The sequence below is a fragment of the Nicotiana tabacum genome, chromosome 10, assembly GCF_000715075.1.
Source record: "Nicotiana tabacum cultivar K326 chromosome 10, ASM71507v2, whole genome shotgun sequence".
NCBI classification, from domain to species: Eukaryota; Viridiplantae; Streptophyta; class Magnoliopsida; order Solanales; family Solanaceae; genus Nicotiana; species Nicotiana tabacum.
In genome coordinates, this window is record NC_134089.1 from 113,592,175 (window position 1) to 113,607,881 (window position 15,707).

Sequence of the window (15,707 nt, forward strand, 5' to 3'; positions counted from 1 at the left end):
CCTAATATTTAGGAGTTCGAAATCAAATAAGTTTTGTCAAATGTTTAACAAAACTAATCTATCAATTCTAACTCAAACGTGAACAACATGTGATGTGAGTCAATACTGCTAAAACAAGTAAAAGTGAACCATGAATATAACACAATTTCAAAATTCAAGAAAAATTAAATAATTTAACATATGTCAAATTCCAACATAATAATAGTAAGTTCCACTACAACTTAAGATTTAGAAACATGATAAGTTTATAACCACATTCAACAATGAAATTTCACTTTAATTGCATCACTCATTATATGCCAAGTTTGTTAATGATTCATTATTTTTAATATTAGAAGGTGTAGTTTCAAAAATAGAATAATAAATAAATAAATAATAAATATGAGCAATTACATGGAATCATAAGAAGTAAAGATAGAGAAATAAAAGATAAATAATGTACAAAGAAAAATATATTTTAAAATTTCAAAAAAAAGTAAAAATAAAATTAAAAAATTAAAATAATAGAAATAAAAGGTTATAAAGAAAATAGATTAAAATAAAAACAAAAAGTAAAGAAACTAAAAGGCAACCTTGTAATTACACAGAGTAATTACCATCAATTTTCACCTCTCATTTGAGAATTGGAGAGTGTAATTATACCCCTCCAATTACACTTAATTTCATGCTGATCAAGTAATTACTTGGTCAAACAAATATATTAAACTGTAATTATACTTAATTATACTCAAATCTATTTTCAAAGTGACTTTCCAAACAGGCTATTAAAGTCGGAAAAAGTGATGTAAATCTGCTTGTCGCGCAAAAACTCTTTTTCACTTGTAACACGCAGCTTCAATAAAATTAGACACAATTTTAACTTTTATATATAAAAAGAATTTCAAAATTCATTTCCAAATTATCTCAATCAAAAGCTCCAAATTTGTCCTTTGGTTAGAAGTGACTAGTGAGTATTATATTTGATTAAAAAAACAATTTTGGAAAAGCTCAAAGTCCAAATGTGGCCAGGAAAGAAAATTGGCCGAATAGGAAGGTATAGCTGTACTTTTCACGTTGATAATGATGGCAGAGATGCAAATTGGGCAAATGGGTGGAGCACCACATCTACTCGGAAACGTAGATCAGATTGGTAGATTACACTGACTTTGACTTAAGAAAGTATACTATTAGGGGTAGTTAGGTAGAGTGTATAAAAATAATGCTGAATATGGTATATTGGCAATGCTGGTATTAGTTATTCTTGCATTAGTTATGCTGACATATTTCTTATCCATTATTTGGTTTGATGTATTAAGGTATTACACAATTTCTAAAAAAAATATTTAAATACCCTTATAACCAGCCCATCACTTTATCTTTTTAAAGAAACATATATTGAGGAATATTTTTATTTGAAAAAAATTTTAAAAAAATTTATTTGATTTGTCTACCTATATTGTAGTATAGAACCGAATATTTATTTATAAAAAAAAATATGCTAAGCATTTTTATTTACTAGGAATATAACTTTATTTTTGACTTTCTTGGATTATTTCAACTTGCATTAATATAATAGTATATTTTAATCAAGCATAAATTTTGAAGGATATTTTTGTCTTTAACTAAGCTAATGCATGTATTAAAATTCATTGTATTATTAATACCATAGTTTTTTAGGCATTAGTTATGTCTAGAATAATACCAAATAAGATGTATAACTAATGCTTGCATAACTAATATATATGTTCAAAAACTGTATCAAACAAGATATTATTAATACACAAAATTAATGAATACATTATTTTATCTAATGCATCCTATCAAACCACCCCTTAATGTAAAAGTTTAAGCTGACGCCTACTTGTTCATACGCAGCGTTTCGACGTGGCGATCTGTTTGCTACATATGGACGTAATAATCTATTCTTTTTGGGGCCATTAGTAAAGTAAAAAGAAAACGAAAATCAGGGCTCAAATCTTTTTATTTTTATTTGGCAAAATACCTTAAACCACCTCTAAATTTGACTCAGATTATTAGTATCCTTTCCGAGCTATGCTCGGTCTTAATTACCTCCCTCAACTTGACCTTTTGAGAGTCATTATCCCCCTAAACGCTAATGTGGCAAAAAATATGGGTGCGCTTGCCTGCCACATGAATTTTTCTGTCTATGTGGATTTTTTTGAAAAATAAAATATTTTTTTACCTTTTTAAGAATATTACTTTTTAGATAATTTTTTTCGAATAAAATTTATAATAAAACTTGGATATAACTACATTATTTAGGCTAAATATTTTTATTTGGCCAAAAATAATAAAGTTTTAGTTAATTTTTTTTTTGAATTTGACCTGAAAATAAAAATTTATACCATTGAAATAAATAGTTAAGGCATCTAAAAAGTTATAAAAAAATACATAGTTGAAATAAATAGTCATTACATCAAAAGAAGAAATAAAAAGAGTGTACAATTGTACTTGTAATTTCTTGCAATTGTACATTTTTTTATTTCTCTTTTGATGCAATGATTATTTATTTCAACTGCTAATTTTTACTTTTTTAGATAAAATTTGTAAAAAAAAATAAAAATTTAGAGCACCGTAATTTAGAGTTATATAAAAAAATTATAGCCAAAATAATTAATTTCAAATTATGTATTTTTTATAACTTTTTAGATGCCTTGACTATTTATTTTAATTGTATAAATCTATATTTTCAGGTCAAATTCATAAAAAGATTAACTAAACCTTTATTATTTTTGGCCAAATAAAAATATTAAGCCTAAATAATGTAGTTCTATCCATGTTTTATTATAAATTGTATTCGGAAAAAATTATCTAAAAAGTAATATTCTTAAAAAGGTAAAAAAATATTTTATTTTTCAAAAAAATGCCACATAGACAAAAAAATCCACGTGGCAGGTGAGTGCAGCCACACTTTTTGCCACAACGGTGTCTAGGGAGGTAATGACTCTCAAAAGGCCAAGTTGAGGGGGGTAATTAAGACCGGACATAGTTCGAGAAGGATACTAATATTCTGAGCCAAGTTTAAAGGTGATTTAAGGTATTTTACCTTTTTATTTCAACAACCGTAGTGATTGGAGCTGGACCATTTTGCTATTTGTTATCTTCCATTAGTACATATGTCGAATAACTATATCCATCAAAACTAAAGCAAATTAAATTTTTTGCGTTTTTCTCCTTTTATTGCAATTTGAATCTTGATATGCAAGATATGCAACTAGGTCACGCCACTGGGGCAGTGTTAAACTCCTCATATTGGACAAAAATATTTCCTCCATCCAAATGAAGCACAAATTTTGGAGTATCAAATTAATAATATAAATCGATTACCTATGCTTTAATTTATTTTTATATGTAAAATTAGTCTACTTTGAAATTACATAAAAAGATATTTCAAATTCAAATTTTATGTATATGTATATATATATATAGCCCCTTTAAAATGTTCAAAAAAGCTTTACTTACGAGATAGAACAAATGGACAATAACTCTAATTTTTGGTTTAAGATATTTGTATGGTCATCCGTGAACTTTCATTCAAAATATATATTTTTTTATTTTTTAAATTATCAACAACTATGTGGCCTTTTACACATTTGACTTGAAAATCGTTCAAATTTTATCATTTAATTGGTCTTTTGGTAAAGAATAAGGTCTCTAAGGTAGGTGTCGATGAAAAAGATGTTAAGGTGTAGCCTTTAGAATTGAACGAGAAGGAGGAACCCACCTAAGAATTAATAAACCTTAGGATAGTATTGGAAATCACACATTTTCCCGTAACAAACAAACCTTTCCCTTTGCATCATAAATTAATTTTGTAAAAGGATGAACAAGTTAAACTAAAAACAATTGTTGAAGTTAGCTTTTGTAAAGAAAAGGCGGAAAGCAGCCCAAGAAACTTCTTTTCTTTAATTTATCATAGCAAAGACAAACAGTCCAAGAATTTTTTTTGATTTTCCACTCGGTATCCGGTATCCGCTTTGGAACCCGACTATATTTGGATTCGCGCCACGTAGGGGCTTATTCGGAGGGAAACACTCCCTACCAAGGATTTTTTCATACCCAGGGTTCGAACCCGAGACCTCTGGTTAAGGAAATAACAATCTCATCCACTGCACCACATCCTCTCGTGGTAAACAGTCCAAGAATTGATTGTGCGGAATGGGTATCGCACAGGTTTTACGTTTCACAAATAAGGGAAGCAGTTCAATAGTTCCCACTTCCAAAGAATATGATTATTAAAGCATTCAATATGCATAAAAATTATTCTAATTTTAGTTTCTATTTTTATCTGATTACCAATTAATGATTATTAAAAAAACTAGTATTAGCATTCGTGCGGATGCGCGGACACTAATCATGTCAAATATTTATTTATTTGAATTATGTGTCAATAGTCTTAGAATTTAAACTTCTTGATAAATATAGATAATTATTGGATACTCCTATAAATTAAGAAACACTACATGAAAAAGATTAACCATTTCTCAAATTTCCTAGTTATAATTCTATTTTCTTTTTTGGTACCATTCTCAGCGGTGTCATTGGATCCTGAAAATAGTCAGGAAGCAAAATAATAACTCATATCTATGGCAATTTGCCATCAAAGGTTGAGACTATGAAGGATTCTTTGGATACAGCTTGACTCTTGTATTACTACTTGAACTCTTATTTGGTGTGTTGATATCTTTCAAAAAATATTTCTATTTTAAAATTTCAGTTTCTAAAATTTTATTTTTCAATACTAATTATGTTTATAATAATGGAAGTAAAAATATTATCCTTAATTCAAAAACTCAGTTTAGTCGGGTATCTAAAAATTTAAATAATTCTTTAGCCAGTGATTTATTTTTTTCAGTATGACTCCATTTTGATATTTGACACTGACCATATTAAACATCTGAGTTATTTGAATTATATATAAATAACCTTAAAATTTAAACCTTCTATATAATTATAGATAATCGTTAGATATTAATTAAGAAATACTACATGAAAAAAAAAAGCTAATATTTTTTCAAATCTCGTAGTGAGTTTTTTTTTTTTGCACCATTCTTATTGGAGTCATTGGAACTTAAAAATAGTCACGACGCGAAATAATAACTCGTATTTATGGCAAAGTACAAAGGCTGATACAATATGAACGACTTTTTAGTTACGACATGACTCTTTTACTATGACTTGAACTCTTCTTTGGTATGTTGTTATCTTTCAAAAAATATTTTATTTTGAAATTCTTATTTTATTTTGGTATGTTGTTATCTTTCAATAATGATTAGCTTTATAATGATGCAAGTGAAGATATCATCCTTAATTTAAAATCTACTTTAATAAACTATCTAAAAATTTAAATAATTTTTTAGCTGGCGAAACTTTATTTCAGTATGACTCTATTTTGAGTTTATTGATATCTCTAGCCACAAATTTTAAATTTTGAATACCCTATATATACAATTTTTTTGTTCTTTGAATCATTAAATGTTAAATTAGTTGATTGTTATTATATAACATTGCACATATTGTCTTAAAATTATCAAGTAGTTTTTTCTCGACACTATACATGGCTTAACATCAATGCAAACTACTCAAATTGCATATAAATTCAGATTTGAATATCATATCAGTTTGTTAGTAATAGTAATTTTTGAAAACGACACACAATATAAATTAGAAAAAAATATATTCTAAGATATCCTTATCTTATAATCTATGTATTTTAGTTGAAAAAAATATTTTAAATCGATGAGATCAGCTTCCAAATTTTGTATACTCAATAGAGATAAAGAGAAGAAGAAATTCGTTGTCATCTCTATTTTCTGGTTCTTAGATTTTTCATATATTTTTTTTATATTTATTTTCTTTCTTTCTTTCTTTTGTAACAAAAAATTAATTTATTTAGCTATAAAACGATGATTTTTAATAGAAATTATCTACATAAGAAATTTATTTATATTTTTAGTCTTTGGTTAAAATTATTTTACATTTTTCTTTTGGCTTTATCTAATCAACCTAAATATGTGATCACCTAACCACTTAAATTAAAAAATTAAAAAATATGTAATTTAGATATAATTCATATATAGTACGTGTATAATCATGTATCGTCAGTATATCATCTATAAAAGATCAACGATAAATCTGGCCGGATATTTATGTAAATATTTCATAAAATTTCGGTTACTTGATTTCATCCATGATATGACTTCTATTATAATAATTTAAAAATTTTCCACTAAAATTCAAAAATATCTTATCCTTTTATTTTTAAAATTACATTATATTTTAAAAAATAATCACATTTTGAAATAATTTTCTTACATTTAAAAAAAAATATTTTGTGTCATACCATTTATTTTCAAAATATACTTTTTGTTATACTTGAAAATTGATATAGAAACTACCAATTAGAAACCAATATTCCTCTTGTTGAAATTCGAGAAACCTTTTACATAATTTAATGATTCAAAACTAATATTCTTCAACGAAAAAAATATTATACCCTACAATGTTGGCTTGACTGCAGCTAAATGAAAAGGTTTCAACTTATACCCTTTAATTTCTAAAAGATGCTAAATTAAAAATAGTGATAGCAATTGTATAACTAATATTTTTGTTATTTTTTTGATGTCCATTTATACAATTTGACTCTTCAAATAAACATTCTTCAAAAAAAGAAAGAAAGATAACTTTTTTTTTGAATATTAACACATTATTGTGATGTTTCTTTCTATACCATGTAGCTTTACTTCATTATATATGTAAGTAAACTTTTATTTAATTTTTATAACTTTTATTTAATTTTTATACTCTTTTTTGTTATTTGAATAAACATAGACATGTACCCTATATATTATATTTATTTTAAAAGAAATTTGTTTTATTCAAATCTAGCTATAGTGTTTTAAAGAACTATAATTATAGGGTTTTAGATGTGAAAGAGTTTAAAATTATATGGAGAATTTTTTTTTTGCCCGAGGCAAAGTAATATTTAAATAATTATAAAAAAATTAACAAAAGTTCTTAACATGATTGCATATGATCATTAACTGAATTAAGCATGATAACAAAAGATAAATTTCTTTTTATTTTTATTTTAATTCAAATTTTAAAAATTTATATATAAAATTCAATATTATCTTTTAATTCAAATTCGATTATATATATATATATATATATATATATATATATATATATATATATATATATATATATATATATATATATATATATATATATATATATATATATATTTGTATTTGACTAACATAATCAAATATAGAATAAAGTTACCATACATTATTAGCATTTATTAGCTTGCCACTTGACTTAACCACAATGCTAATTATATTTGGTAACTTTATTCTTTTAATATATATAGATTACATGTAATTACCTAGATCTAATTGTGCAAATATTCTTCGCACCACAAGGTAAACTCATCATCATAATACAAGAAAATCAAGGTAACATGTTTACCATTCCTAACTTTTTTGCTTTTAATTACTCTCTATCGTATTGTGGGAGGGCAATATCTCTAAGAAAGCATTGCTGGCATGGGAAAAATATGTATGCCCAAATCAACAGGGGTTTCAATATTATGAGCATCACACTGTGGAACAAAGTAGTTATATGTAAACAATATTGGAACCTATGCAAAGAGAAGAACAAACTCTGGATTCAATGGATGCACAATTACTACATCAGAGGCAGGAACATATGGGAAGTCCAACTGAAGCAAACATCATGGATAATGAGCAAGATTATGAAAGCAAAGAAGACATTTGAGGAAGCAAACTTTAATCATGAAGATATCAGGAAGATGAACTGTTCAATTAAGCAAATATATCACAAGCTGAGAGGAAACTTCAGTAAAGTGAGTTGGAGAAGAGTTGTATGCAGCAATGCGGGCTGCCCTAGGTGGACATTTATACTAACAATGACAGCACATGGCAAGTTGTATACTAAAGATAGACTGAGAAAATGGGAAATACAAATTGATCAGGAGTGTGTTTTGTGTAGACAGGCAAGTGAAACTATTCAACACTTATTCTTTGAGTGCTCATATGCAGCTGAATTGTGGGGTAATCTGCTAGTTTGGCAAGGGATAAGAAGACCAATATATAGATGGGCTGAGGAACTAGCATGAGCTGAAAAATAGCTAAAGAGGAAAATTGCAAGAACTGAACTGTATAAGATGACACTAGCATCATGTGTATATTATGTGTGGCAAGAAAGAAATACCAGAATCTTTCAAGCTAAAGTGAGACGATGGGAGATACTTGGCAAGATGATTATACAAGAAATACACTGTCGAAGCAATAAGCATGTGGAAAAAGCATTAAGTAAACTGGATTGGTACCCTATGTAATAGACAAAACAGTATAGCAATAGAAAGGTGGTGTGTGTGTGTGGGGGGGGGGGGGATACAGAAAGCATAGGATATATATAAGGGTTTTTATTTTACTTGTAAAATATTTCCCTGGTAAATGAAAGTTTTAATTACCAAAAAAAAAAAACTATTGGAGCTTGTTTTTGTCACGATCCGGATTTCACACCCTACTGGTGAAAGTTAGGCAAACCAAATTATCCTAATTACTTAACCTTTTCAAATTTTAAACCATTATCAGTGATGAGTAGATATCATGCAAATAGCGAAAATAATTAAGCAGAAGATAAAATCTGACAATTTATCTTAATACAAAACTGCGGAAGTCTAAATACAACTCTACCCAGAATTTGGTGTCACGACTTCATAGACGGTCTAAGAATACTACATACAAAGTCTGAAAGATAAAATAAACACTGTTTCTGAAATGAGTAAAGGAAACAGGATGAAGGAAAAGATAGGAGGTGACGCCAAGGCCCGTGGATGTCTGCAGGACTACCTCGTGTCGCATGTGTGGGCTGAAGACAGCACCTCACTGCGGTCTAAGCACTCCGGTATCAGTATCTGCACACAGTGTAGAGTGTAGTATCAGCACAACTGACCCCATGTGCTGGTAAGTGCGTAGCCTAACCTCGGCGAAGTAGTGACGAGGCTAAGACCAGACTACCAAATAAACCTGTGCAATATAGCGTACAAAAATAATAGGAAGCAGGTAACAATGATGGCAACAATAATCAACCAGTGATATAAATAGCAGGCAACAAGAACACAATAAATGTTTCTCAACAAATAATAAATACATGTGCAGTCAATTAATCAAGTCCTTCAAATATAAATCTTTCGCCTGTAAATTCTTCAAGTAATAATTTCTAAGATAATATGCTTTTCAATAAATATATTTCGAATATATTTCCTTCAAATAAATATCTTTCAGATAAGCATCTTTCGAATATAATTCTTTCGAGTAAAGGTCACCTTGTGACACCTCATTTCATAATCATAAATAATATAGGTCTCAGCCCACTTTCATATTTTCACGGTACCTCGTGCCCATATTTATGTCACAACCGCACGGACAACTCACGTGCCATTAAATAAAACCATAATATTTTCCCCGGCACCTTGTGCCCACATATTTCTATCTCACATTGCACAACAATATTCTCATGTTACTCAGCTCATAGGTTCCATAACCCAGTACAATTAAGAATGTTCAAGGAGCCTCATTCACTTAACATAAAGTAGAGTACAACTTCCAACCCAATTAGGAAATCAACAAGAAAAGATGAAGTTAATTTTAGGAATCATTTGATAAAGAAAATACCCTTTTCAATTAAATTACAATATCGAATGAATCATTAACTTTAATGCGAGAAATCAATAAATCGAAACATAGTAGAAATTCCTTTTTAAGTAAAGTACAACCTCAAATGGTTTAAGGAAAATTTAGTTGAGAAATCAATTGAGTTAAAAATGTAACAATTGTTGAAATTTGGAGTATTGAACATATATATATAAAAAATAAAAACAGAATATCAAGAGAATTAAGTATCAAGAGAACTATAAAGGAATCAAAATCCAACCACTAACAAGAATAAGGAAAACAAAGGCAGATTTTACTTTCTTTTCACATCTTGTTGCAGGCGTGCAACCCGATCCCATTTCCTGTATCTCGTGGCAGGCATGTCACCCGCTCCCATTTCATGTATCTCGTGGCAGGCATGCCACCCGCTCCCATTTCATTATATCTTGTGGTAGGCGTACCACCCGCTCCCATTTCATTATATCTTGTGGTAGGCGTGCCACCCGCTCCCATTTCATTATATCTTGTGGTAGGCGTACCACCTGCTCCCATTTCATTATATCTTGTGGTAGGCGTACCACCCGCTCCCATTTCAAGCCAACAATAATCACAAGAAATCCCGGCAAGGGAACAAGAGCAATATAAAAATTTTCCGGCAAGGGAACAATACTATCAAAACAAACATTTCGGCAAGGGAACAATTATATTTCAACAACATCCCGGCAAGGAACAATACTATCAAAATAAACATCCCGGCAAGGGAACAATGATATTTCAACAATATCCCGGTAAGGGAACAATACTATCAAAACAAGCATCCCGATAAGGGAACAATGATATTTCAACAACATCTCGGCAAGGGAACAATACTATCAAAACAAACATCCCGGCAAGGGAACAATGATATTTCAACAACATCCCGGCAAGGGAACAATACTATCAAAACAAACATCTCGGCAAGGGAACAATGATATTTCAACAACATCCTGGCAAGGGAACAATACTATCAAAACAAACATCCCGGCAAGGGAACAATGGTGAAAATAACATATGAAGCGTAATAAACCACAACGGAGTCATAACAATTATAATACAAGACTCACGGGCATGCTTGACACCAACGTATAGATACTCATCACCATGTCTATACGTCGTACTCCACAATTAACATGTAGCAAATAAGACACAACTCCTAATCTCTCAAGCTAAGGTTAGACCAAACACTTACCTCGCTTTGCAACCAATTCAAAATTTCAACAAGCCTTTGCCTCGCGAATTCGTGCCCGAAATTCTCAAATCTAGTCATAAACAATTCGATTCAGTCAATAAAAATTATAGGAATTAATTCCATATGAAATTCTACATTTTCCATTAAAAATCCGAAATTGCACTAAAAATTTGCCCGTGGGGCCCACGTCTCGGAACCCGACAAACATTACGGAATATGAAACATCATCCAACCACGAGTCCAACCATATCAATTTTACTAAAATCCGACATCAACTCGACCCTCGAATCTTCAAATTAAACCAAGAGGGTTTTCAAGATTTTTCCAACTAAAATCACCAATTAATTGCCAAAACTAGTAATAGATTCGGGTAATCTAACCAAAATTAAGTTAAGAACACTTACCCCATTGTTTTCTCTGAAAATCTCCCGAAAATCGCCTCTCCCCGAGCTCCAATTTGATAAAAATGGAAAATGGGACGAGTCCCATTTTCAAAACCTTTCAAGACACGCCCCATGACCCCTTGGCCACGCCCCATGGCGGCCTAGCAAGCCTCACAATGCCTAGCGCCATGGTCGGCCCCGTGGTCTTGGCTGCGCCAAGTGACAAGCGCGCATGCGCCTCTGTCGCCCCTGACAATGTCGCGCGCGCAGATCCTGATGCCTCGCCAGCACCCAGCTGCAGGCCCATTCCAGCAGCGCCTCGCGCACAGACCCTGATGCCAGCACCAGCACCCAGCCTCAGGCCAGCACAACAAATGTCGCGCGCGCCCACAGCAACGCGCGCACAGACCCTGACCCGCAAGACAAAGTTGCTGCCATCGGACTTAGTTCTACCTTATAATAAACTAAGTCCTTTTCATTGTAATTATAGACTAGTTTACTTCATTTCCATTTCAGTGTGCTTCTACAGCTTTATTAGGGCTAGTCATGTAATGTTGGTTTATTTTTTTAAGCATTATTAAGGGGGACCAAACAATCAAACATTTTCAAGCAAGCATTTTCTGGTGTCTCTCCCCCTCGACATCCCATTTTCCAAACTTAAGAATCTGTCCAGAAAATGTCGGGGGTACTGTTCACGCGTTCGGTACTATTCACGCGGTACTGTTCACTACACTGTTCACGGGGCACTATTCACGGGGCACTGTTCATGTGCACTGTTCATGATGCTGTAAAAAAAAGACAGCAGCTTCCCAAAGAGAATTTCAATAGTTTTTTCTACCCGTTGACCTTCCGAAATCTACCCGAGGCCCTCGGAACTTCAACAAAATACACCAACAAGTGCTAAAACATGATACATACTTAGTCGAAACCTCAAATCGCATCAAATAATGCTAAAACCCTGAATCACATCCCAATTCAAGCTTAATGAAACTAAGAACGTCCAACTTTTATATTCGATGCAAAAACCTATCAAATCAAGTCCGATTGACTTAAAATTTTGCACACCAGTCATAAATGACATAACAAAGCTATGAAAATTTTCAGAACTGGATTCCAACCTCGATATCAAAAAGTCAAATCTCCGGTCAAACTTAAGAAATCTTTAACCTTAGATTTCTAGATTCCGTTAAATTGCGATAATTTGATCTAGGGACCTCCAAATTCAATTTTGGACATATGACCAAGTCCCAAATCACGATACGGAACTACCAGAATGGTCAAAACTTTTATCCGGGTTCGTTTGCCCAAAATGTTGACCGAAGTCAATTCACTTGAGTTTTAAAGCTCTAGTTCATAATTTAATCCATTTTTCACATAAGAACCTTTCGGAAAATTATACGGATTGCGCACGCAAGTTGAGGATTTATTGATAGCGCTTTTCAAAGTCTTAAAATACCGGGATAGTTATTTAATTTAAAGATGACATTTTGGGCCATCACAATTTTTTTAAATAAGCACTTACGTGTTTAGATAAAAGTGCTTAAGCTTAAAAAAGAGATGTTGAAGTATTTGGTAAATAAGTCCTGGTAAGCACTTTTTCTGTTAAAATGACTGAAATATCCTTAAAGCTGTTAACACTAAAGTATATTAATTTTGGAGAATTTCCTTTAAAATATTTAGAAAAAAATATTTATATTTAGATATTTTTTCATTTTGAAGTTACTATATTTAGTGCTATATATTTGTTTCAAATTTTTCGAATATTTTTGTATTTTAGTCTTCTACTAGAGAAATAAATATGATATTGTTTGTTTGACAATATAAAAGAAATGCAACTGTTCAAAACACAAGCAATTTCAAGAAAACAATTATTAGTAAATATACTAGTATCAAACAAGGAGGAGTAAAATAAAATGTGGTTATGATTATTTACGTGAGAAGGAATTATGAAAATGAAATCAGGGCATAGAAATAAAAAAAATATAGAAAAGTAATAGATATGAAAATGGGATATGCCATGAAAATGGCACGTGGCATTAGAAATGGTTGACAAAAATGGAAACAGTGAAGGGAGAAAGAAGGAAAAGAACGTTGGGCTTTTGGCTTTGAAGGAATATTTGTAGGGGTGTGCATTCGATTTATTGATTCGATTTTAACCCTTATCGATAATTACTTATCGATTATCGATTTGTACATATGCTTATCATTATCGTTTCAATAATAAGGTTTCGATTTTTTCGATTTCGATTTATCGATTTTTGGGGCTTATCGATTCGGTTATCGATTACACCAATAAGAAACATTGCGGGATTCCACGGAAAGTATATTGCTATAAACACGCCTAACTAATATGGACAAAAAGAAGCTAAAATAAGACAAACACCGTTTATAACATAAAAATTATGTCAACAAGCACATGCAACGAAACTAAAGTAAGGAATCAAATGTATGTCACCAACACTCCAACGATATAAAAAAATAAAAATACATCATCACGGCTAATTCTATCTTCCATTAATTTGAACTTCATTCCCTTGAGCTTTAAATATGATCATTCCTTAAATGTGGTAGATGAAATAATAGGGCTAGGGACTTAGGGTAACGGAAAGGGTATTATAGAATAAGGGTTAAAAAAAAACTTTTTTTTGGAATATCTTATCGGTTTATCGATAAACCGATAACCGAAGAGGACAAAATCGAAATCGATAACTCGATAAGGAAAATTTCGAATCGAAATCGAAATTGATAAATCGATAAACCGATAACAAATAATCGATTCGATTTATCGATAAACTGATTCGAATACACACCCCTAAATATTTGGGAAAATAAAAGATTATTAGGGATTAAAGAGTAAATTATATGGTCAAACTCAACCAGCTTTTAAGCTATAAAAAATAAGTTGGGATTCCCTAACTTGTTGTTTTAACTTGTTTGGACTTAAAAATACTTGATTTAAAAGTTATTTTTAAAGTTACCAAATACTCCAACCAGCTAAAAAGTACTTTTAAACTGACTAGCTTTTAAGCCAATCCAACACCCTCGAAGTTAAACTAAAAACAATTGCGGAAGTTAGCTTTTGTAAAGAAAAGGCAGAAAGCAGCCCAAGAAATTTCTTTTCTTTAATTTATTATTATAGCAAAGAGAAACAGTCCAAGAATTGATTGTGCGGAATGGGTATCGCACAGGTTTTACGTTTCACAAATAAGGGAAGCAGTTCAATAGTTCCCACTTCCAAAGAATATGATTATTAAAGCATTCAATATGCATAAAAATTATTCTAATTTTAATTTCTATTTTTTTATCTGATTACCAATTAATGATTATTAAATTTTTTACATGTAATTACCTAGATCTAATTTTGCAAATATTCTTCGCACCACAAGTACTTAAACTCATCATCATAATACAAGAAAATCAAGGTAACATGTTAACCATTCCTAATTTTTTTTGCTTTTAAATACTCTCTACCGTATTGTGGTAGAGTTTTATTTCCTAATAAATAACAAATACTGCTAGTATGTATGAAGTTATACAAATGGCAGATCTAGAAAAGAGCTTCCCTTGTAAAAATACAAAAGCGTCAAGATTAGGTGCCGTTGACATTTCCACAATATCTGTCTGTCTACTTGGCACCACATGGAGATAGGCAGTCGCAAAAAGTAGTTCAGTACATAAAGGATATTAAACTAAACAATAAAACCGATAAATTGGACCCAATAAGGTGAGCGATCGTGTCAATTATTAAAAAGCTGAAAAAGAGAAAAGCCAGAAGAAATTGTAGTCAGTTTGAATCTTAGCCTTCTCTTATTCATTTCTATTCTATCTTTGACTTTACAACAATAACATAGTCGTGTAATTCTAGATGTGAAATTTGAGGAGGATAATATGCACGCATACCTTATCCTACCTTGAGAAAGAAGAGATGTATTTTCTGATAGATCAAGGGCTCAAAAAAAGCATAATCACATCAGATTTTAGAAAACAAATATAGTAGTAAAGAAACAATGGAAAGAGAAGCAAAAGAAATAACATGTCAGAATAAAAATCTAAAAATAAGAATAATACTAGTACTATAGTATGGAAAAGAAATGCGTTCGGCTACTTACTGATATACTACCCAAATTTTCAACCTCTACATCCTTCGTCTTGTGCTCGGTTAGCTAAAGATATGTTATGTCTTGCCATATTCTTGATTTTCTACCGTTGAATAAATTGCATAAAGAGGGAAAAAAGAAGAAGGAAAAAAAACATCCTTTACTTTGTTTTTCCACGTAAACAGATCACCTCATTCATATCAATGAATAAATTTCGTACTTTTGGGCAAGATTTAGGGGAGAAAAAAAGAAATCTCATTAATGTACCAAAATAATCCTACAATAATACAGCATCCACGTTCAAAAAGGACCC

At 30.8% G+C, this 15,707-nt stretch overlaps 1 protein-coding gene across 1 annotated transcript; it reads left to right on the plus strand.

Annotated features, from left to right (window-relative positions):
- The first annotated feature begins 7,747 nt into the window (after positions 1 to 7,747).
- On the plus strand, positions 7,748 to 8,143 carry LOC142165311 (uncharacterized). Its single transcript, XM_075223891.1, has one exon. The coding sequence runs from the start codon at positions 7,748 to 7,750 to the stop codon at positions 8,141 to 8,143; it is 396 nt and encodes a 131-aa protein (XP_075079992.1).
- Positions 8,144 to 15,707: the final 7,564 nt, after the last annotated feature.